We start from the raw sequence: 24,424 nt of genomic DNA on the forward strand, positions 1-24,424 counted from the left end.
AATTTTTTTAGCTTTTTTAGCCCAAAAAAATCATCTTTTTTAGCCAAAGTAGCTAGCATTTTTGCCAAAAAAGTCACAAAAAAAACAAAAACCAACTTTTTACTAACTTCTCAAAACACCTCTATATTTGTTGTTTTTCATTTCTTTACAATTTTTGTACTAGCTAAGTATAATTTTGATTACCTAATATACATCTAAAACATAACAAATTATTTTGTCAATACTTAAAACCAACTTAAAATTATATATATATATATATATATTAAATTTAAATCTTGGTGGTTGTGACCATTTGGAAATCGGAAAAAATATCAACCTTATTTCGCTTTCGTTTGTGCCATCCACTTTCGCATGGTCCAGCCCCACAAGCACAAAATATTTTAAATATTTACAAATTTTAAAAATTTTATTATTTTTATTTTAAATATTTAGTTTTATTTTAAATATTTTATTTTATTTTAAAAATAATTTTTTAATATTTTTATTTTTTTTAATATTTTTTTATTTTTTAAATTTTAAAAAATTGTGGATTGCCATTATATATCTAAATCATAACAAATTATTTGGCCAATACTTAAAAAACCAAACCAAACCAAACCAAACCAAGCCTTAAGTCCCATCAAATGGGGTCGGCTACATGAATCCTTCTTCTCCACGCGGCCCTATCAAAGGCCATTTCATTAGTCAAATTAAGTAGATTCATATCTCTATTTAAAACGCTAGTCAACGTTAATCTATGCCTACCCCGTCCCCTAACACTTCCATCTACCGTTACAGCATCGCATCTCTTCACTACTGCCTCTATTGGTCTCCGTTGCATATGACCAAACCATCTCAAATGATTCTCTCTCAACTTATCTTCTATCGGTGCTACTCCTACCCATTCCCGAATACACTCATTCCTAATCCTGTCTTGTCTAGTCTTACCACACATCCATCTTAGCATCCTCATCTCAGCCACGCTTATCTTATCTACATGTTGTTTCTTGGTTGCCCAACACTCCGTCCCATACAACATAACTGGTCTAATAGCCGTTCTATAAAACTTACCTTTTAGTCTAGTGGGTATTCGTCTATCGCACAATACCCCAGACGCGCTTCTCCACGTACACCATCCCGCCTTAATCCTATGGGCCACATCTGCATCAATCTCTCCCGCTATTGTGATAATCGACCCTAAATAACGAAAATGTTCACTCTTAGACAATTCTTGGTTCTCAATCTTCACTTCTCCTTTGCTTTCATTGTTACTGTTACTAAATTTACACTCACTACTAAAGAAAGGGCCTTTTGAGTCGGTTTTTTGAGTCGGCAAATTTTACCGTCGCAAAAGGTAGCCTTTTTGAGACGGCACAGAGTTACCGACTCAAATATCAAACCTTTAGCGTCGGCACCGTTGGCCGACACAAAAAATTAATATTTGCTAGCATTATTTGAGTCGGTAGAATTTACCGACGCAAAAGATAGACCTTTTGAGTCGGCATAGACCTTTTGAGTCGGCATAGACCTTTTGCGTCGGCAAATTTGTGCCGACGCAAAAAATTAGACCTTTTTGTGTCGGCAACTGATGCCGTAGCAAAAAAAAAAATTTATAGCCAAGATATATATATATATTTACTTGATTATATTTAATAAATATATTTATTTATACATATACTTTTATATTAATATTGAGTGTATATACTATAAATAATATATATCTCGTTTAATATCTAAAAGAGGTATGGTGGTGAAGTGGATTTAGTGTGGTGACCTTGGGTCAAATTGTCCAAATGGTGTGTGTTCGAAATTTGGGAGCCTCAATGAGAAAATTATGAGTTAAATTTTTTAAACACTTTTTGAGTCGGCAATCTACCGTCTCAAAAAATTAAAACTTTTTGCGTCGGCAGATTGCCGACTCAAAAACTTTTTGCGACCCCACCATTTTCGTTCCTTGAGTTGCTGTCGAAACACCGTCGCAAAAAGTTTTCGCGTCGGCAAATACGCTATTTGCGACGGCACGCTGCCGACTCAAAAGCCCTGTTTTCTAGTAGTGACTCCATGTATTCTGTCTTGGTTCTGCTTATCCGAAATCCTTTAGATTCAAGAGCTTTTATCCAAATCTCTAACTTTGTGTTAACTCCTTCTCTAGTCTCATCCACTAGCACAATATCGTCTGTAAAAAGCATGCACCATGGCACGTCATCCTGAATATTTATCGTCAACTTGTCCATAACTAAAAAAAATAACAAAATATTTGTTTGAAAAATATAAAAAATAAAAAAATATTTTTTTAAAAAAAATTAAAAAATATTTAAAAAAATGAAATTATTATTATTATTTTTTTAAATAGAGTTTTGAAAATCTATTTGATTATGAGTTTTTTAAGTAAGTTTTTCTTAAAGAGTCTTGAAAATTTTGTTTCGTTATGAGTTTGAAAAGAATTTTAAAATTTTTTGATTTAAATCATGATTTGAAAACCAAACCAAACGCTACCTAAATTTTAGTTTTTAACAAACTAAATGCAACAATGCCAACAACCACATGAAAAAGATTGGAGAATTAACAGTTCAGTGCATTGTAAAAAACAATTCTGATAAATTTTATAAACTTTAATAATTAAAATTATATATTTTTTCATGAATTAGTAATTATTTTGAGTATAAAAGATTGACTTGTAAATTCCCCAAAAAATTGTCAACACAAAATCCAGTGAGAAAGCACAGTCCTGGGAAATTATAATTGAGTGTATTTCTATTATGGCAAGTACGTACTTACCTTTATTTTTATTTTTTTTAAGATAAATTACATCAATTTCTTTTGAAATTTAAAAAATAAATAAACAAATATGCCTTATAACTTTTAATTTACATAGTACTTTTAATCTCATTTTCATAAACAATTCAATGAAGATAATCATATTAAATTAGACAATAAACTATTTTAAAAAGTCCAACAAGACATCCCAATACCCACAACAACTACAAGAAAAGGCCCATACATAGATGAAATAAACAACTAAACAAAAGTCATCTAATAAGGAATAAATAATAAATCATTTCATTTGGAAGTGTAGCCAACTGTGCCAACCAGGTGGTTAAGTCTTGATCTCTATTGGTTGGTAAGCCAAAAGACTTGGGACCCATTTAGATTAAATTTAAATGAAAAAAAATTTGAAGTTGAATTTTATAAAAATGTTAAAAGAAATATCTTCCCTTTCACAAGTTTGGCTAGTAAAGTATGATTCTCAATGGCTACTGGCTCAGCCTCTATCTATGAGTACTTATCTCTATACAACTTTTTCTTTAGCAATATAAGGTGGCTGGTCTTCATAAAATTCCTCTCTTATTCAGAATCTATATAGATTTATTCGTCTTTATTATTTTATTTTTTAATAATCAAAAACTTGAGTTACAGTTCTGTAATAGGTCAATGTACCTCAAATCCAAATAGGGGATTTTTTTTTTTTCTTTTTTTTTTTCCCTCTTGCATGGGTTTTTGCTTCTCATTCATTAAATCAAATGAAGGTTCATCAAGAAGAGATAGGGATGTCGCATGGGTTGGTTGATGAATGGCGAGCTTAGCTCTGAGAAAAGGTTACTTCTAATTTTTTTTTGATAGTGTGAATGCAAGATCCTACAAATAGGTCTGGCTTAACCCTTAAGCCATCAAATGAGTAATATTATACAAATAAATATTTTCTGTCTACTTTCTTTTACTAATCGAAATAAATATATAATATGAGTAATGATAATAAACTAATAAATTTTACAAAAGTGTCTTACATTGATGAGAAATTTGATAATGAACACTTTTTGAAGAATTTTTAGAATTAATTGAAGTATTAAACTATGTAACAAAACTTGATATGAAGATTTAAATGGTAAATTTGTATATCAAAATCCTAGAATAAATAAATAAATAATATTTTTATAATAGCATACAAAAATTATAAAAAATCTCATTTTAATTTGTTGCTTAGTCTCGATTTGTCTTGAGTCGCCCTACCTACAAATTAAAGTCTTTACTAAATGATGCCAAATTGAACAGAAGTTTCAATTCTACTTAAAGCCTATGCTCCCAACAAGTAGGAAAGTGAAGTCCAAATGCCAAGTCAGAGAGGAGATTCTTATTTTTGTGAAAATAGATGAATTGATAAACTAAAAGAGAAGATAAATTAAACATAGAAGAAAATATTTTGTATTAAAAACTTTTAAATCTTCCAATTTGAATTCTATAATTTTAATTTTAATAAAATTGTTATTTTTGGATCTGTTTTTCTGATATCTTTCAAACAAGATTCATGTTGAATAAAATTCTCAAAAAATAAACCAGTTAAGGTGTTGTTTGAGAATAATTTCTTTTTAATAACTTTTTAACTTTTTGATTATTTTAAAAGAAAAAAAAATAACAATATATAATAATGACTTTCAGAGATTTTATGAAAAACAGTACCGCAACATCCACCGAATTTGTTTAGCTCGAATTCGCCTGAATGAGTCTCTTCCCTAGAAATGACTCATGCACGAGAGTCTCTTCCCGAGAAGAGACTTATTCAGGTGAATTCGGGCAAAACACGTTCGGTGAAAGAATCAGTAATCAATATGACGTGATATGATATAGGGGGAGTTACGGGCCAGTCCTTTGAACTAGATCTAATTCCTATGAGATCCTGACCTAAAAATTTAGCACATCTTCCCATTTACCCTTGACATTCAACCTATACGTAAAAATCACTCAACCGTTCCACACATTCTCTCTCTCTCTCTCTCTCTCTCTCTCTCTCTCTCTCTCTCAACTGGCAACTGAAGACCATTTCTGACTGCAAGTGACCACCTTCGGTCGCCGTCTCTGACTGCCAACGACCACTACCGACCTTTGATGACTTCTTTAGTCTTCATCTTTGATTGTCGATAGCCATTACTGACCTCCAACAACTACTTCCAACCTTTGAAAATAATTTTTTTGGCCAGTTTCCATCTTCACCATGTTAATACCGCCACCACCTCCTCAGATATGGTGCCAAAAAGAGAAAAAGAGAAGAATAAGGATGAAGAAAATGGAGAGGGATGAGGGGTCCTTACCAAAAAATAATTATTCACATGTGCAAATCAACACAAAAAATCAAAGACAAATTTAGTAAAAAAATTTATGATTGACACATTCAGTCATAAATTTATCACTGTCTATTTGTTAAAAATTACAAAAAGAAAATCTTGTCATCATCGTCACAAATCAATATAAGATTCAAAGACATATTCAGTGATAAATTTATCATTGACTGTTTTTTTTAAAATTACAAAATTGTCACAAATCAACACAAGATTCAAAAACATAAATTTATCACTAATAAACACATTCACTGATAAATTTCTCACTGACTATTTGTTAAAAAACTACAAAAAAAAAAATAAAAATAAAAATAAAAAATTGTCATCGTCGTCACAAATCAACACAACATTCAAAGACATATATCAATGATAAATTTATCACTGATATATTAGACCCTTGTATGTAGAAGATTTGGTTTAAGAGAAATAAAAAGGGAGGGAGGAAGAGAGAGGTGAGATTTGGAGAATCAATGTTGCTTGTAGTCGTTTGAAGCTGATTTCATCGTAGAAACAACTATATCGGAATAGATCTAAGATGTTGGAGTGTAAATCGGTGTAGTATAGATCAGCGATGGGGGAGGGTGGATAGTAAACAGTGGTGGTGGATTGGAGATGATGAAGTATAGATCGGCGATGGTGGAGATGGTTGGCGAACGATGGTTGTGGTAGTGGCCAGTGAAGATGGTGGTTGCCAGTAAAGATGGCAGTGGTCAATGACGAACGACGATGGTAGTGGCTGGTGGATGGCCATGGCTATAGCTATAGTGGTGGTATTTTTTATATAGAGAGAGAGAGAGAGATGAGGAAGAAAAAGAGCTCTGAAAAAATAATCAAGGGAGAGAAGTTAATAAAAATTGAGAAAATTAATAAGTAATAAATTTAATGAGGATATTATAGACAACTAAAAACTTAAGGTTTAATTACAAAAAAATAATAAATAAAATAAATAAACCCTAGGGTTTTGCGTTCTTTTCAATTTAAACCCCATCCTTCCACCTGTGTTTCAATCTGATCCCCACGTCTATCTTCGTCTCTATTAGTTAACAGAAGATTGATTTGAACGCCAAAATGCTACAACAAAACCCTAATCTTCACGATTTAGGGTAAAAGACACCCCCCATTGCGATTTAGGGCATCATCTATTCACCCCACCTGGTGCGATTGAAGCCACGCAGTGAATGAAGGAACGAAGCTCATGGTTGATTTTCAAAAAAAGCTTTGGACTCTGAGATAGAGGTAAGAAATGAGTTGTTTTTTTGTTGTTTTATACGGGTTTATTGCTTTTTCTTTTTGTTTCCATTGTTGAGCATTATATGAATGGTTTGTTTATTATTAGTTTATGACCTTCTTTTTCTTTCCATTGTTGGTGCACCCTTCTTGTTTCTATTCCATCAAAGAAGGTGATACGGGAGACAAATAAACAAAGTGAAAGACAAAAATAAGTGAAGAATAGTTGGGGTGAGAACAATTGAGGTGAGTTGACTCGTTGCAACTGTAGGTTAAAAGCAAAGATCAGAATTTCGTGAATTCATGCTAATCCTACTATGAGGTTTTTGGATTGTCCAAATTATGGAGTAAATTCAATTAGCAATTTTTCAGTATTTATAGTAAATTAACAACAACAAAAAATATCACGAATTTGAAGAAGATAATGGAAAAATTACGTGAACACTTGCTCAACTTTGTTTGTGTTTGCTTGCATTTACAGAAAAATGAGACTTGTGGTTTCTTTTCCTAGTACGATCCACCCACATGTGCTCGTAGTAGACAAGTTTTTCCAAGGTTGGTGGATAAGGTTGCTGCCCTAGAAGAATTTGTGAATTGGGTTGCATGATTGAAGGATGTTGTTCAATGTTATCATGCATGACAGAAGTGTCTTGTCATTGCTTTGATTGCTACATTAATTCTGAATGGACTGTTTCTACTCCAAAATAGTTGAAGGAAAACATGTGTTCAGGCTTGCTATGTAATTGATAATATGTGTTTTGGCTTGATACATTACTTCCAGAATATGTTTTGTATTTGCAATGCTCTTGTTCAACAATGGCAATGCCAACTGTGTTTGCAATGAAATGATAAAATGGTTTTTTTTTCAATTGTAATGTGTTTGCAATGTGTTTAGTTTACTTCATTCAATGGTTGTGTTGAACTTAGAATACTATTGATGGAAAAAAAGATGTGTTGCATAATAACCACTTCTTCATTTCTTTGTACAATTTTTTTTCAAAAAAAAAAATTTTTGAAGCATAACCTGGTTTAACATAAGCATAATAGCCATTAAAGCATAAGAACTTGTTTTTTGGCTACATGAAGTTACAACATAATTGAAGCTAAACAGTCATTGCATAACGATCCTTCAAGCATAATAACCATTCAAGCATAGGAACCTGATTTTTTTGCCACATGAACTTACAACATAATTGAAGCTAAACAACCATTGCATAACAATCATTCAAGCATAAGAACCATTCAACCATTGCATAACAACCATTCAACCATTCAATCATAATAACCATACAACCATTGTTCAAGGTTTCATACACCAAAAATGGTTGCATAACCCGTAAACCCGACAAAAAACTTTCATAACCCATAAACCTAACAAAAAGTAACATATGTACACCATAATTGTTCAAAAAGTGTTCAAAACCCCTGTTTTAATTCCAAAAGTGTTTGAAAACCCTGTTTTAATTCCAAAAGTGTTCGAAAACCCTATTTTAATTCCAAAAGTTTTCAAAACCACTTGTTAGTACTGGACTAGCTGCCTATTGCTTGCTTCTTTCTTATGGTTGATGTCATCTTCCTTGGATGTCCATCATTTGCTGCTTCGCCAACACTAATTGTTGCTGCTGATGTTGTCCTCTTCTTTTGTTGCCCATCAATTGATCCTCCAACACCACTTGCTGCTGCTGCTGGCCTCTTTCTAGATTGGCGACCATCAGTTTGTGCATGGTTGCTCCCATCTTCCCCTAGTAACACAACTGTCCTCAACCCCATGAATGTTTGTAAAAGAAGTGTTGTTATTAGTAACATGTGTAATTTGTTAGTAACTAAATGTTTCTTTAATTAAAGTTAATGGAGTACTTACACTAATATTAGATTTCCCAGAAGGTCCACTTTTCTTTCCTTTCACAGGACCCTTACAAGTCCTTTGATTGTGACCATAACAACCACATTTAGAGCAATTCAAGGTAGACTGCCTCCTTTGTAACTTGTATGGATTCTTAGGTTCATCTGTGTTCCTAACTCTCTATCTTGGAGGCCTACCAATTGGTCTTAAGTTTGGCAGGTAAAAGAGGATCACACCCTGTTTTAGGCCACATATCTAGACCATTCAATGGATTAATCAATGGCTCATAAGTCTTCAAAAAAGTTTCCTTCTTGAAATATGCATGAACATAATCTTTAACCCTCGCTTTCTGAAAAAATATGACAGCTACACCATAGGGACAAGGGATTCCAGTCAGGTCCCACTTAAAGCATGTGCATGTTCTATTCTCTAAGTTCACTACATACCCATCCCCTCCATATCTCACTTCAAACTCAACACCTCCTAACCATGTAGGTATCCATACTCTAGATTTTAGCTTCCTCTTTTCAACTTTGCATTGTAGGGCCCTTTGTACTTCAGCATTTTGTCCCTACATTGATGTATCCTCACCATCAAAGCCCTTCTAATCATCTCCATCATGGTAAGGATGTGTTTGTCCCTAACTTGTAGCACCCATGAGTTAAAAAATTTAGAGATATTGTCCAAAAGCCTATTGGGTTTGGTACTTGGACTAAACTCATGCTTAAACCATTGGACTAGGTTCACTCTAATCATCTGATCATATGCCTTACTATCTAACCCCTGCAGCTTAGTCATGTGCCTATCTCATTCAACCCTTGTGTATGATTTTGTTGCCTTCCAAACACAATCCTTCAACTCTTTCGCTTTAAACAACTTCTTAAAGTTTGCATACAAATGTCTGAAACAGAACCTGTGATTGGCTTTAAGGCATACCAATCTCAAGCTTGGAACAAGTCCCTACCACCAAAAAAAAAAAAAAGGAAAAGAAAATATCATAGGCAAACAGCTAAATGACAACATTATTTCAAATGACATAATGATAAGATTATTTTAAAACATAAGGAATACATAAAAATATTTACCTTCTGTTGATCGGTCATAAATGTCCATCCATGTTCTTCAATTGGTCCAATAGCTTGTAACAAATTTTGCAAAAACCAAGTCCAGCTCTCCTTACACTCTGCCTCAACTACAGCATAAGCTATTGGATACATTTGATTGTTTGCATCCCATCTAACAACAGTAAATAACTGCCCTTGGCAAGGTCCTTTCAGAAAACAAGCATTAATGATCTCACACCAGATAGAAAACCCCTCTTAATTCCACCAAGGCATACATACCTTCTCTAAAACCTAGGTTTAACTTCCAATTAAGACCTCTACATAGTTATGTCAACATTAGTACCCTCATTGGTTCTTCTCAACTCAGCAACATAATCCCATAGCCTACTATATTGTTCAGCATTGGTTCCCTCAATTTGCTGAATTGCTCTCTTTTTAGCTCTATAAGCTTTCATTGTTGACACACATACAACAAAAACCATCTTTGATAGTTTCCTAGAACTCATTCAGTTTCCATGTTGGACTGGTCCTAAATTTTTTGACATACTTCTCTAGCAACCAAGAACTAGTAATTCGTCTATTCTTATAAGTTCTAGAGCAAGAGTGTTTAGGTTAATATGTTTTTATCTGCAAAGTGTTCTCTCCAGTCATCTTGGATGCATACAGTCTCTATTTACACCCATCACTACAGTTCACTTGAACCTTCCATTTTTCACTTTTAGTAAACTTCACATCATACCCCCCATCCCTCCCTTTTACTGCATATTCCTTGACAGCATCTTTGAATTCATTTTCAAAACTAAACAACATTCCTAGTTTGAATTCAATGTTCTATATATCAACCTCGGGCCTAAATTCAGGGCACTTAGGTCTTTGTTGTTATCCTCATCATTAGAGCATGTAGGGGTAACTAGTTCTTCCTTAAATGAATCTCCATCATTCACTTCACACTCATGATAATCTTTAAGCCCCCTTCTTTGTTGACATCTCTCTCAACATTAGTATCAAACATAACGTCATCAAGGTTAGGATCATCATCATCACTGCTATCTGAGAAATCTCTGTCTAATAGGTCATCATTGTCATCACTGTTACTATTTAAGTCCTCTTCACACTGATCATTATTATTATTTCCATCATTTTCCAAATCCTTGATGGGCAAATCAGTAAGGAGTAACACAGGCCGAGCAATATCTACATTATGTGGCTTATGATGCTCAATAAACAACTTTAAGATATTTTTATTTCCCAAATAAGAAAACATTTCCATAATAACATGATCATTAGCCAACACTCTTAACCTTAAGACTAAATCTTTCTTGCAAATCTTATAGAAAAAATGCTTGCAATTAAAAGCACCCTACTCTTTCAACATGCAGTTGATCTCTAGGACAGATAATTTATCAACATCAACTGCATCAAATACATCTACATTAGCCCCAACATAACTCCTTTCATCATTCTCAATAAAGTAGCCACTGTGATGTATAATAACTTTAAGAAAAGTTCCCATTACTGCATCCACAAATAAACAAAACAATAACTATTGGTTCACTTTCAAAACAAAGCATATTAAAAAATAAAATAAAATAAAATTCCCTCATATAAAGCAACTTGGCCCACATATCTCAATCTATGGAGACAAAATATGATAGAAAGGCAAACACACAAAGTGATTAAAAAAAAAAAAGTGGAGACCATGGGACCACAATGTGTTCAGTGATACAGAGGCATGTATACATTCAGAGACAAAAGCAATGTCATAAAGCAATAAACAAGAAGTGTGCACCGACAATTGAGAGAAAAATGTCATAAACGAATAAAAAACAAGTCATTCATAGGATGCAAAAAAAAAAAAAAAAGTATAGAACAACCAAAAAAACAACCCATTTATTACCTCTATCTCAAAGTTCAAAGCTTTTTGGAAAATCAACCATGAAATTCGTGTCTTCCTTCGCTGCGTGGCTTCAATCGCAAGTTGAATCACCAATTGCACCAGGTGAGGTGAATGGATGATGCCCTAAATCACAATGGGGGGTGTCTTTTGCCCTAAATCATGAAGATTAGGGCTTTGTTGCAGCATTTTGGCACCCAAATCAATCTTCCATTAACTAATAGAGACAGAGATGGATGGGGGGATTAGATTGAAACATGGGTAGAATGATGGGGTTTAAATTGTCGATATTGAAAACTTGGGATTTAAATTGAAAAAGACGTGAAACCCTAAGATTTTTTTATAATTAATTCAAAACTTAGTGATACATACAAATATAAGTTAGGACCTCATACGTAATAAGTTTAAAAAAGAGGACTGACTGATAGATTACCTTATGATATATTAGTTTGAAATTTATGTGGATTTTCCTTTTGGGTCACACATCTAACAAAGATACAACGGACACAATTTTTCCAGATTTTCGCAACTAAGTGTGTAAAAATAACCCACGACCAATGGTGGGCCTGGCCCAGTTAGGCCCAAGCCTAAGCCCAACCCGGGACCCTGGGCCTGTGCCGTCATTTTGAAGCTCAACTCGGCCCGTGGGCCGATACCACCTAGCCCGGGCCATTGGCCTGCTCAAGGCCCACTCAAAGCCTGTCCTGAGGCCCAGCCAGCCTTGAGACCTAATGTCAGGCCCACTTAGCCTTGGCTCAAGCCCAATCCTAGGCCTAGGCCCGATCTGTTGGCCCGCCCAAAGCCCAAATACCCCCTGGGCCTGGGTCTAGGCCTTGGCCTAATTTTCTGACCTATGGTCCTGCTCAACCTAGCCCGACCCGAATTTTGATGGGAGTCCATGCGACCCAACATGCCAGCCTGAGCCTAGGCCTGGGTGGGCCTAGCCAAATTTACACCCTTATTTACAATGGGCTTTTTTTTTTTGTCATCTTTTGCAATATGAAAATACATAAAGATGCGAAGAATTTTTTTTATTTATTTTATTAATGAAATTAATTATTGTACTAATTTATGACTTCAAAATCTGTTTGTTAAAGAATCATTTTATTAAAGAAAATCAATTTATCAAAGTTTTTTTTTTTTCAATCCTACTTATGTACCAATTATTTTAAGGAAAATTTATTTATAAATCCCATCTTGAGAAATGGTAATCCGTTTAGTGGTAAGAATTTTTTATAAACCAATTAGTCTCATTCATTTTGGAAAGGTATATTTAATATATTATTTAAAAATTGAGTTTACGATTATACTTTTATTTCTATTACATTTCCCTCTATGTTTTTTTTTCTTTTGTGCTAGAAGGTAAGACACATAACCTATGAAAATCAAATTTATGATGAATTTTTATATGTGAATCTTTTTTATTTGGAATGACTTGAAATGTGAACATTCCAAAAGAAGTACAAAAAAACTCCTTAGTGTATTTTTCTCAAACGTAACACTCCAATATAATACTCCAAAAAAAAAATTTAGTTTAACACTCCAATGTAACACACACAAAAACTCTTTAGTGTATTTTTTCCAAAATGTAACACTCCAATATGATACTCCAAAAAAAAATGTGGGATTCTTCAAACCATTCCAAAAGGAATACGAAAATTCCTTAGTAAGTTTGGGCAAATGTATAATTTCACATTGTGAGTGTTACGTTTGGGGAAAAAAAATACTGATGAGTTTTTTAGTGTTTTTGTTTGGAAAAAGTACACTAAGGATTTTTTTTTTTTAGTGTTACATTGTTACGTTTGAGAAAAGTATATTAAGGAATTTTTTTGTTTGTCACATTGTCATGTTTAGAAAAAGTACACTAAGGAATTTTTTTGTATGTTACATTGGAGTGTTACGTTATTGGAGTGTTATATTAGAGTATTATGTTCTTATTTGTAATGTGAAATTTATTCCATGATGAGGAAAAATTCAAAACCTCTATAGTATGGATTGTCCAAATGTGTAATTTTACATTTGGACAAACCTATTTTTATCCCTCAAAAATTAAATACAAGCGTGTAAGTAACTACCTTTTTATGTAATTTCCACTTTAATAAGACCTTTGAGTTCTCAAGAAAAAATAAATGATTAAATAGTTCACAAAATCACATTTTTTTATTTATTAATGTTTCAGCCTTTTTAAGTTAATTTTTTATAAACCATTTAGTTATTTAAAAGACAAAAAATCTCAATTTTAGACTTAATAAGAAAAATGGAAACTAAATCAATACTTTAGGAGAAAATCACACTAGTTAAATACTTATCCTATATTTCACTTATCAATACTTATCTTACTCTTCATATATATATATATATATATATATGTGTGTGTGTGTGTATACATATAATATTGTGAATTTCAAATAAGTTGAAAATGTAAACATTCATAATTTCAATAAATAAAATAATGTGTATTTTTAGAACAAAAGTTGTAAATATAAATATTTACATTTAAAACTGTTACATAAAATGTAAGTGTCAAAGTATCATATTTTCAATTAATAAATTTACTAAAACATCATAACGGCAGCACTTTTTTAACTGAAAATATAAATTATCAAATAAAAAGTGTAAATATTCATATTATGAAAATTATCAAATTATGAATTTTCACACTCTTTACAATGTGAAAAATATTATTAAAAAATAATCACACAAGAAAAAATTTAAACGAAAATCAAAATGCAATGCGAATGTTCACAGTAAACAACAAACATACAACTATCCTTTGAAAAAACAAAACTCATACTAAAATAAAATATAAATGTTTACAATTTACAACTAACATACAACCTGTTTTAAAAAAACTAAACTCATACCAATGTGAGCATTCACTCTACAACGTGAAAACACGAAACAAAATTGAAAAAAGTAAAAATTGACTATTCTGAGTGTTCAATGGCAACAGAAACGATTATCCGACCAACAAGCATAACAAGAAACAATATATAATAAATCAACAAACAATATATAATAAATATCAAACGATTCATATATATTGATGCACCTTTTCACCCAAAAAAAATCTGTAATACTGGTAAATAAATTACACAATACCGGTGACTATATAAACCGACAAATAAACTACAATTTGTGTGTGATAGTGGCAAAAACTCAAATGTCTATCACTAGGCTACCATCATCTCCATCACAAGTCCACCATCATCTCTATCGCTGGTCTACAACTAGCCCCATCTTCTTAATGCTCTTACATAGCAGGACCTTATTGCAAAATAATGATGAACAACTAATAATATCACATATTCTATGTATAATATTTTATATATGTTATAAATAAAGTGTATCTACTAGTTGATCCTCTCTCTCTCCCCTACATACATGGTATACATATATATACATTATTAAAAACTTATAGGGGTAAAAATATCGATAAAAAAATCTCAAATATGGGAATTAGAATTTAATGGATCAAATTTTCAAAATAATAAGACTTATTGAAATATAAAAATATCTTTTGGACTAATTGAAATATAAGTATTTGAAAGGGGATACACCACTAAATTTACCATTTATTAATATAATTTTATTATAACTAATTGGTGAAAAGTTCATTCTTATGGAATCATATATTATTGAATGTTTAATCTTTTTTGGTGATAAGGAAACACAATAAAAAGTTGATGATGCCAGAAAAGTAACTTGAAAATTGGCTTAGAAAGGTGGACAAATGGGTGACATGGAATAGATACGTGAATAGATAGATAACATGTGTATATATAGATAATATTTGAACAAATAATTGAAACAGATAGGCGACACTTGAACAGATATGCATTCTTTTGGACATGTAATAATTTTTTTTATCAACAAAGATTTAAATTTGAACCTATCCACCCAACAGTTTCAGAAATAGACTTTTAACTTCAATGCCCTTCATATTTTTATTTCTTTAGTATATAAATGGTCAATTTTGATAAATAAATAAAATAAAATTATTAATCACTTTATTTTTTTCTCTCACAATCTCTCAATTTTTCGACAAATTGAAAAGTGTGTTTTAAAAGAAATAATATTCTCTCTATTTCTTTTCGATTTTCTCCGACAATCGGAATTAATAGATCAATTTTCTTTTTCTGTTTTGTTTTTCGATTTTCTCCGACAATCAGAACTAATAGATCAATTTTCTTTTTCTTTTTTTGTTTTTTTAATGCATTTTCTACAGGTGAAGGATTCCGGGAAAGTTGCTGCAACCCATATCCACTCTCCCAGAAGAACTCAATATACATGCAGACGTTAAAAACATGGAAAAATTACACCTTGTTTTTTTATATTTGGTCACCTTCTCACTTTGACTCTCAAAATTTATACTTTCCTATTTTGACATTTTATGTTTCAAATTTTTTTCAGTTTACTTATAAAGTTAATTTCTGTTCAAGATTAGAGAGAGTAAAAAAAAAAAAAACTTTAAGAGCCAAAGTAAAAAATAGCCAAACATAAAAAAGACAAAATATAATTTTCTCTAAGCCCTTGTTTGGCATAGGCTAGAATGAGATTGAAGCTAAAATAATCACAAAAATACAAAATAAGCTGAAAAGTTAATAAGATAAAATATCACATCCAAACCATAATCATTTCATTTTTTTCTCTCACAAAAGTCAAAAACTTAACCTAAATGAGTTTTTTTTAGCCCTAGATTAAAATAACTAAAAAATCAAAAAATCAACCCATATCCCAAACAAAACATAAATACACTGGCTTTACAACTAAATAATAATAATAATAATCAAAGTTCAAAAATAAATTGTGTTCTCTCGCCAATAGTGAAATGCCTCTATAAACAATAGTGGCGCATTGTCTTCTATGAAATTTGACATTGTGTCTCGCGAGCTCTTATGGGTGTTCATAAATAGTTAAATTTATCATGATGACAAACTGTTCTACAGAATAATATAATATCTGGTGTTCTTACATCATCAAATGGCAAATACTACTTTTGCCAAAAAAAAAAAGGAAAAAATGTCCAATACTAATGATCAAATTTGAATGGTGATCTAAATGAAGAATATAAAGACGTTTCCTTGAGGGGTCCAAATAATTACACCTATACAAACCCTAATAGAGTTCGAAAAATCATTTGAAATAATAGGGACACCCTTTTCTAAAATCATGTCAATGCCAAAGCTTCAAGCAAAACCCCGATGGCACAACAGAAGATCTCTTGCTTGAAATCGCTTCAGAGAAAGTATCTACAAGCTGCCCCGCTAGAGATGCCGGATCATCAACAAGAGTATCGACAAACACCTTCACAACCCTCATTTCCTGTGGTGTCGCTCTCAAACTGTACCACGTCAGAAATTTCTGCCTAAACGTTGTCTCAATATGTCCTTCACATTCCAACCATCTGATTACTTTCACATAATGCTCGAAATCCCTATCACCATTCCCAGAATGGTCTTTATCTTGTCTTTCGCTACTTCTCTTCTTTGAAGAGCTACCAGCTTGGGGCTCCTCTTCCCTCCCAGAACCACTATCCACATCCTTGTCCTTGGGTTTGCATCTCCCATTTCTTCCCAACCCGTCCTTGAAATTTTCCAACTTGCAAGGTGTAACGGGCAATTCAGCTTCTGAGCTACCTACAAACGGCACACATTCCACGCCTGTCTGGACATGGGTATTTGACCCATTGTCTGTACTTGCCTCCTCAACCATTTGGCCTTCTCCTGAGCACTTGTTCTCAATATTCAACTCACTTGAATTCAGGGTCAAGTTAACTTTCCCGGTGCCACCTTCCTCATCCAACAAAGACACAGAATCTCCCAAATTTCCAACATCACTCGATATTGCAGAAGCAATTTTGTCTGTGTTCTTGATTTCATTATCAATGTTATTAGTTTCATCCTCCACAGAAGAAGGATTAGATAAACCACTACAGTTGGTCACTGGACTTTCACTTTCACTTCTTTCAACTGCCAAGTTCAGTTGATTGGGCAGTTCATTCTCAGCACTGTCTGTTCGAACCTGAATTTCACACGTCCCCAAAACTCTAGTGCTATCAAAGAAAACGACTTTGATAACATACTCTGTAGCTGGACTTAGACCAGAGAGTAAAAACCTTGTATTTGGGGTAAACATACCCGACGGTTCTGATGGGTAGTCCATATTTTCAGCTCTACGATGCCACAAGGTATAACCCACAACATTTCCCAGTTCCAGATCATTAGAACCAAATACTACCATAACAGATGAAGTGCAGACATCTTCAATCTGGATTATGTTTGAAGCTAACAAATTGGATTCTGCAAATATTAAAATCCCGTGTTACAGTTCAATGGTTACTACTTCAATTTTCATAGTTTGCTCCAAATAGGAAAAGAAAAAGAAAATGATGATACACATCTCTTGGGAGAAATTTATGAAGGTCAAAAGACGGTACTACAATAACATACAAGTCATATATATGTTCAAGGAGCGGCAGGTTTAAGTGCCAACTTGTATAACAAGATATCTGGACAACCGGGAACTCCACTATTTAAAAATTTAAGTGGTTAATTACACTAGACCCCTCAATTATGAACACAAAATTTTGACCACCTCAACTACAAAAACAATACGAATGCCCCCCTTCTAGAGGGGATAGAAGTAAAGCATTTTTATAGTTTACAAGGTGTCAAAATATACGGGTTTATAAATGAAAGGGGTAAACTGGATTTGCTAATAATTGAGAAGATTTTGGTGTAATTAACCCAAAATAAAAATCGAGTCTGAAAGCACAAGTTAGCCAATCCTCTTATTACATAGGTCAACACTTTTTATCTTCTATGGAAAATCAATCAATAGTGATGTTGCCACAAAGTGCTAATGAACAAAGCCTGACCTTCAATCACATGATCGGATGACAAATGACGCACGGTTTTGGAAAGCATCAAATCTAGGGACTCCACTGCACAAGCGCATAGTCTTTGAACCTCTGGACCCGAAGAGAGTCTGTTGACAATACCCCTAGCCATCTTCACAGGTAAACCAGTTAAATGACCCACATCTGCTTCAAGCTTCTTTACTGCTTCATCCACAATTTCATAAAGTTTTTTGTAACATTTGGTACCAGCAAGAAGCTTTTGGCTCAAGGAAACACGATAGCACAATATATCAACACGCCTGGTATCCTTAGCCATCATCAGTTGTTTTCTCCAGCATCTACACAATTTAAAGAAGTCAAAACAATGAGATCATTTTGCACTTCTTTGTTGAGCAATCTATTATGAAACAATGTGATGAATCATCTACACTTCAGTGAAACCTTTACATGAATTTCACATCAACTTAACCCAATACAGCTTTGTTCCAACTCTTTGATAAGAAAGCTTAAGCCCCAAATCAATAGCCATTACTCCAATGACTAAAATTCAGTAGAACAGGTTGTTTTCAAACTCAAATTGAAGAGAGAGAGAGAGAGAGAGAGAGAGAGTCTTGTCTAACAACCTCAGACAGTCATATATGAACAAACAAGTGGTGCGGCAAGAAAATAAGATAAACATGAGGTAGGTGGTGCACTACTTAGAGATATGAGTAATAAAATAAAACAAAATAAGAAGTTAGATTTTATTGACAATCATTATCTTTTCCATAGACAACCATATAAGCAAAGGTACTACGTACAGAGAGTCAAAGAACTGCATCAAAGACTTACCAGAATCCCACCTAAATCCGGCAAGCGCATGGCTTATAAGGGGAACTTCCAAGTGATACAATATTCAAGAAATATGAGCACAGGTGTGTGTGTGTGTGTGTGTGTGTGTGTGTGTGAGAGAGAGAGAGAGAGAGAGAGAGACTGAGCAAATTTGCAAATTTAAAGCAAGTCAAGTGACCCTCACCGTAACACACTAAACCTCAACTCAAGAGATCACATTTTCAATCAGAGGATGCTCATTGTCAACCTCAATTTAAATGGCCTTTTTTTGATTGCATAAAAATTTAGGTATCACAGTTTGCAGACAGATTAAATTTAACATAGCTTCAGCAATGTAATATTCAAGGACCTTGGGTGCTGTTGAGTATAAAGATCAACCTCAAAATCACACCAAAAATAAGTAAAAAATTTAAATAAAAACTTAAATTAAAAATTGAAAATTGGCAGCAATATTAATATTTCGAAAATATAAACTATGTGAACAGGGGCACAAAATGCAAATGAACAACAGAAAAGCATCTGACTGAATTTTCACCAAGAAGAGCCCTTGCCACACTAGGGCAACTGGTTCTTATTTTCCCACTTGAGCACCTTTCAGGCAAGCAATAGCATTTCGACTCTCAGACAGCTCAATCAAGACTTACCGACGGAGCCCAATTGAGCAGCTTTTAAAGCTTTGCTGGAGTGGCTCATGATCAAGAGCACCTCCAGATCTGCAAAATTGTTTTCATCTTTTTGCATGCTCCATGACTTCCAAAGCCAAACCTAGATTTCCAACACTTGGGCAATCCTATAACCACCTTTAAAAAGCATTGAAACACACAAGCACATAATAAAACCCAAATAGGGTATATAGTTCCATTTGTATCTCATACACAAACCAACCTTTGTAAACATTTTTACAATCTTGTATATCTCATATACATGAAAAAAACACCATGAAATAGAGAAGACAAACAATGATTTTGCAAACCCTTAATCCAAGACAAAATTGAAATCCCAAAACTAATCCAGTTTTAATCTTATTAAAACATGCCACCACCAAAGTTTCAAAAAGCTTTACTGAGACTCGCCTCGATGCTCGCCTCAAGGTGAGGCTAAGGCAAAATGCCTCAAGGCTTTGATTTTTAGGCTTTACTCCCCAAAGGCTTGTGTACACAGTTTGAGACATGAGTCGTAGGTGCGCCTTATACGCCTTTTCGCACAAGCATGTGAGGAGTACGCATATGAAGTGTTTGTCTTAGGTTCCTGTTAAACTTAGTCTAGCAGATGGTTTAAACATAAAAAAGGTAAAAAATAAAAAAGAACCCCTTTCACAACAATATTTTATAAGAAAAATTAAGTAAATGACCAATCAAGAAAAAATAAATAAATAAAGTTAATGCTCAGTGGGAAGCTCAATCACTAAAGCTAAGAATTCCAATTTCACTTTCAATAAAAAAAAGCTTCCTTCTCTGCAATAAGCCTTGAGTAGAAAAGTATTTACACCTTCATATTTAATTTTGATATATTTATTTATTGTTTTAAAATATCTAAATTATTTACTAAATATAAAAATTTAGAATTTGAAATGCTTACGCCTCAACACCTTGAGACTTACGCCTCGCATCATGAGGGATAAAACGCCTCACATTATGCATTTGCCTTTAAAAACTTTGGCCACCACAACACTACAGCTGCATCATTTCGTCTTGAAAGTTCATCATTGTTCAATTTCGAAAACATAGCACCCAATATTGTAATGGTTTATTTGGCAAAGTGGAAAGTAGGGAGGAAGAAGAGGGGAAATATTTCCCTTTTGGGCCCACAAAAAGTTGTTCTCCAAAAAATAGAAGAGACAAGAGAATGAAAGAGCTTGTATGTTTAAAAATGTGCGTTTAACTGTTTTTTTTTTTTGGCAAGTATGCATCCAACATTTTATCCCCCAAAATTAAACAGGCTTATTTATAAAATGAGGGCATAAGCGTAAAAAAGCCTCTCTTTGCTTCACTCTTTCCTTTCCCTCCTACCAAACTACAAGGAAAGCTCAATCCCTTCACTAGGGATCTACTTCCCTTCCCTCCTACTTTCCATTCTTCCCACCAAACAAAGTGTAAAAAACATGAGATGATGAGTTAATAACATTACAGAGAAAGAAAACATATGCAGAGCAAATGAAATAAAGAGGAACTGCAAAAGAAAGAAACAAAGTTCTTAAGAACCCAGACTCAACTAGGCCTTTTAACAAATCAATGAGACAGAGGGCTAAACAGCAGTATACATGAATCACATTTGATTCTGAACATCCATTGTTTAGATTAAAAAACCAAATTCCTATGAAGAACTTAAAAGATTGAACCAATATGCTACGACCCCCTCAGTCCATTCATACAAGCAAGACATAGTACTTGTCCTCCACTGTTTGGCACATCTCTGACCTTCCATAGTAAGTAGTTAGTAAATCAAATCAATTAGCCAAGACATTTATACATCTAACTGAAATACAATCTAGAGTAGACCCTCACTTGTGTTAATCCCTACCAAATCTGCTTTCACTGTGTTCAATGCACTTTAACTTAAAAACTCACTCCAAAAAAAAATAACAAATAAAAATAAAACAAAAGCCACCAAAAATATCATGCGTTATGTATCATTTTTCTCAATACAGGCAGGCTCTAAAACAGAACTATGATCACTTAGGACCTGTTGTTCAGGTAAAATGCAACGATACACAGAAATTCATGAGAAAAAATAATAATCAGAATCAGAATCGCCGAAAAATGCAATAAATACATTGTAATTATACTAGCAATAAAGTAAACAAACTCTCATTCATGTTAGAGTTGTTAATTTTAAGGGTAACTTGAAGACACCACCCAGCTAGCCCCAAATACCTTTACATGTTAGTATGCTACAGAGGTTTCATAACCTAATGCAGTGACGGATTTCATTTTCTCACCAACTCTGACAGCATCACAGACATTAATATCACTACCAGATCATTTAGAAGTATCCAAGGATTTGAAAATGCAAGAAGACATCTCAGCAAGAAAACATATAACTTTCATGAAATGGTACAATCTATCAAAGATACTAAGAAACAAAACAATGTACAGGAGCAAGCAAGGTGGGAAATTACCCAAGCAAATCATTCACTTTCCCGCAAGACAAACAACAAAACCTTCCATCCATCCCATCTTTTGCAATCCCAGATTTTTCATGCCTCAAAGCGCATTCCAAATGACATGACATTCCACATGCATCACCTTGATAGGGAGGCTCCGAGTTGCAAGTTAACCATAAGCTAGGATCCTTGTTGTCATCATACTGATGACAAATACAACATGAACATCTCTTGCAAAATGCATCTTGTTGACTTAATTTAGCTCTGCAAGCTGAGTTTTTGCAGTATATAGTATTACTTATATCACTTTCATCATTGTTTACTGCAATAGAAAGTCGATTCGGGTTGTCAATTTTCCTCTGCCTTTTGAAAGCCCTTTGCCCAACTGCAGGCGAAGAATGTGGATCGGAGCTTGTTTCCATTTCATGCCCTTGTGATTTCTTCTCAGCTACTATTTTTAGGAGGATCTCTATGATCTTCAATTTTGTCAAACCAGTATATTTCCTTTCTTTTCCCATCTCGGCACATAGTACCTGCAGAATCTCCTGTCGGCTCCACGATTGTAGCATTTCGGGGGCACCATGTGACCACTTTGACAGTTCAAAAACAAGTTCTCTCTTTTCCTCCATACTCAACTTACTGCATTTTGATGGATCAAGCACCACTCCTGTTGTTAAAGAAAATAGAATTACCACAACTGCATAGTAGCTCTGAAGGATGAATAATCCCAAGACAATTAACAATTAAATAAGAATAAAGAAATAGAATGAAAATACTTAAAAGGAAGAGGGGAAAAGAAATTTTCCATTGAATATTTTTTATCACTTCCCCATTTAAAATGAAATGTTCCATCCCAATCATATCAAAAAGAAGTGACCAGAAAAAATAATTTAAAGAAAGCCCGATGTTTTAATTTATTGATTATTCTCAAGTGCAGGACAACTGTGAGAGTCAGTTTTATAATTCATATCTGCTTTCTTTTTCAATTGCCGTGGATGGTTAGTAATTCAACAACTCGGATGAAAAGCCACACCAAACTAAATTAAATAAATTAAATTAAATTAATGATTGACTTACAATGACAAAGAGATCCCAACAATGTCAAATATAGTCGGATTATTATAGGGCAGCCACATAAAATCGGGCAAATGAAGTCACTATCTAAAACTTTCGTAACAGATTAAAGAAGCATGAAGCATAAATATACTTCATTTGACTTTGCATTTGCAATTCCCATGAAGGGCTGCTAAAAGGGTTAATTATGTAATGACGCCCCCAGAAACCACCAATCCATCAAATAATATAAACCTTTACTTATAGTAAATAAGTAAGAATTTCACATTATGATAACGAATACTAATAAGCTGAGAAAGATTTCAATCTGCATAACCCGCCAAAGATTTGATGATCAAATTTACCCACCCAGAAAAAATTGGATAGCAATTATGAAATGATTAATGCCACAAAAAAAGGGCAATCTTAGAACCTAAAATCAATACCTCATAAACCAACAAAATCAAATGAAACCCAAATCATTTTTTTGATCAGCAAATGAAACCCAAATCATTAAAATCACAAATCAATACAATACTCATGAAATATGACTAATAAATAGATCAGCTAAAGCTTCAAGACCCATCACCCAAAGACCTTCAAAAGATTCAACCGTGTGCCCGGAAAACAAAAGCTAATGATATCATCAAAGTTCATTCACTAGCAAGTATAACCCACAAAAGAGAAAAAACAAAGAGAAAGAAAATAATTAAAAGAAAAAATCAAGAGGGTTACTATTACCCTCAAAATAAGAAGAACCCATAGCTGTTGTTGAATAACTAAACCACTTTCACCACCACATTACCACCAAAGCCTAAACTTTTCTATACCTGAAACAGACAGATCAGGTAAAAGGTGAATGAAAATATGTGTTAAAAAACAAAGAAAGCATATGAGAGAGAAAGAGAGAGGAGAATACAAATACCAAGAAGAGTGGCGAGAAATTGTGCCACTATGAAGGGAATCCATGACTAAGCTGGGTCCTCAACGTGGGCTTTTCAAGACCCCGGAGCAGCGAAAGGAGAGATTCTAGGAGAGGAGAGAGAGAGAGAGAGGATATGAGGAGACGGAAAGAGAGAGAGAGAGAGAGAGAGAGAGAGAAAGGTGGATAAAGGGAAAGTACCAAAGAAAGAAATAAGGCCAAGCAAAGCAACAGAGGGGCAAAAGCGGCGGCATGTCATCTTTTTCACCCTCTTCCTCAAAGTTGAGGAGATTCATTCAATATTAATTTCTTTTTCTTTTTTTAATTTCATATATATATATAATTATTTTTTTATATTTACTAAATATAAAAAATTAAAAATTTAAATAAATAAATAAATAAAGACAAATTTTAAGAACTGCCCGCATTATATATATAATTATTTTTTTATATTTACAATATATTTAGTGAATATAAAAAAATAAAAAATAAAAAATAAAAAGACAAATGTTAAGAACATCTCATCAACATTGTT

General features: G+C 33.4%; 1 protein-coding gene across 3 annotated transcripts; it reads right to left on the minus strand.

The window, feature by feature from the left end:
- Nucleotides 1–16,017: 16,017 nt before the first annotated feature.
- Nucleotides 16,018–24,193, minus strand: LOC114260126 (VIN3-like protein 2). 3 transcript variants are annotated; one of them, XM_082924349.1, is made up of 5 exons: nucleotides 23,893–24,193; nucleotides 23,709–23,797; nucleotides 21,930–22,581; nucleotides 17,999–18,318; nucleotides 16,018–17,420 (listed from the first exon to the last, which is right to left on the minus strand). In XM_082924349.1, exons 2-5 carry the CDS (start codon nucleotides 23,728–23,730, stop codon nucleotides 16,294–16,296), a joined length of 2,121 nt encoding a protein of 706 aa, XP_082780475.1. In that variant the 5' UTR covers nucleotides 23,731–23,797; nucleotides 23,893–24,193; the 3' UTR covers nucleotides 16,018–16,293. The 3 variants fall into 3 exon arrangements, with proteins under 3 accessions (XP_082780475.1, XP_082780477.1, XP_082780476.1); XM_082924351.1 differs by lacking the exon at nucleotides 23,893–24,193 and having other exon boundaries at nucleotides 23,557–23,716; XM_082924350.1 differs by lacking the exons at nucleotides 23,709–23,797; nucleotides 23,893–24,193 and adding an exon at nucleotides 23,565–23,685.
- Nucleotides 24,194–24,424: the final 231 nt, after the last annotated feature.

Source organism: Camellia sinensis, chromosome 4, assembly GCF_055761805.1.
Source record: "Camellia sinensis isolate YWXY chromosome 4, ASM5576180v1, whole genome shotgun sequence".
Classification (NCBI taxonomy): domain Eukaryota; kingdom Viridiplantae; phylum Streptophyta; class Magnoliopsida; order Ericales; family Theaceae; genus Camellia; species Camellia sinensis.

Bases quoted from the DNA above. Each gene is read 5' to 3' on its own strand.
- LOC114260126 (XM_082924349.1), bottom strand. From the start codon at position 23,730: ATGGGTTCTTCTTATTTTGAGG. The intron at 18,319-21,929 runs GTAATTTCCCAC...TAAATTGTGTAG, and splicing joins AAAGTGAATGATTTGCTTGG to ATGCTGGAGAAAACAACTGA. The intron at 17,421-17,998 runs GTCAGGCTTTGT...TAATATTTGCAG, and splicing joins ATCCGATCATGTGATTGAAG to AATCCAATTTGTTAGCTTCA.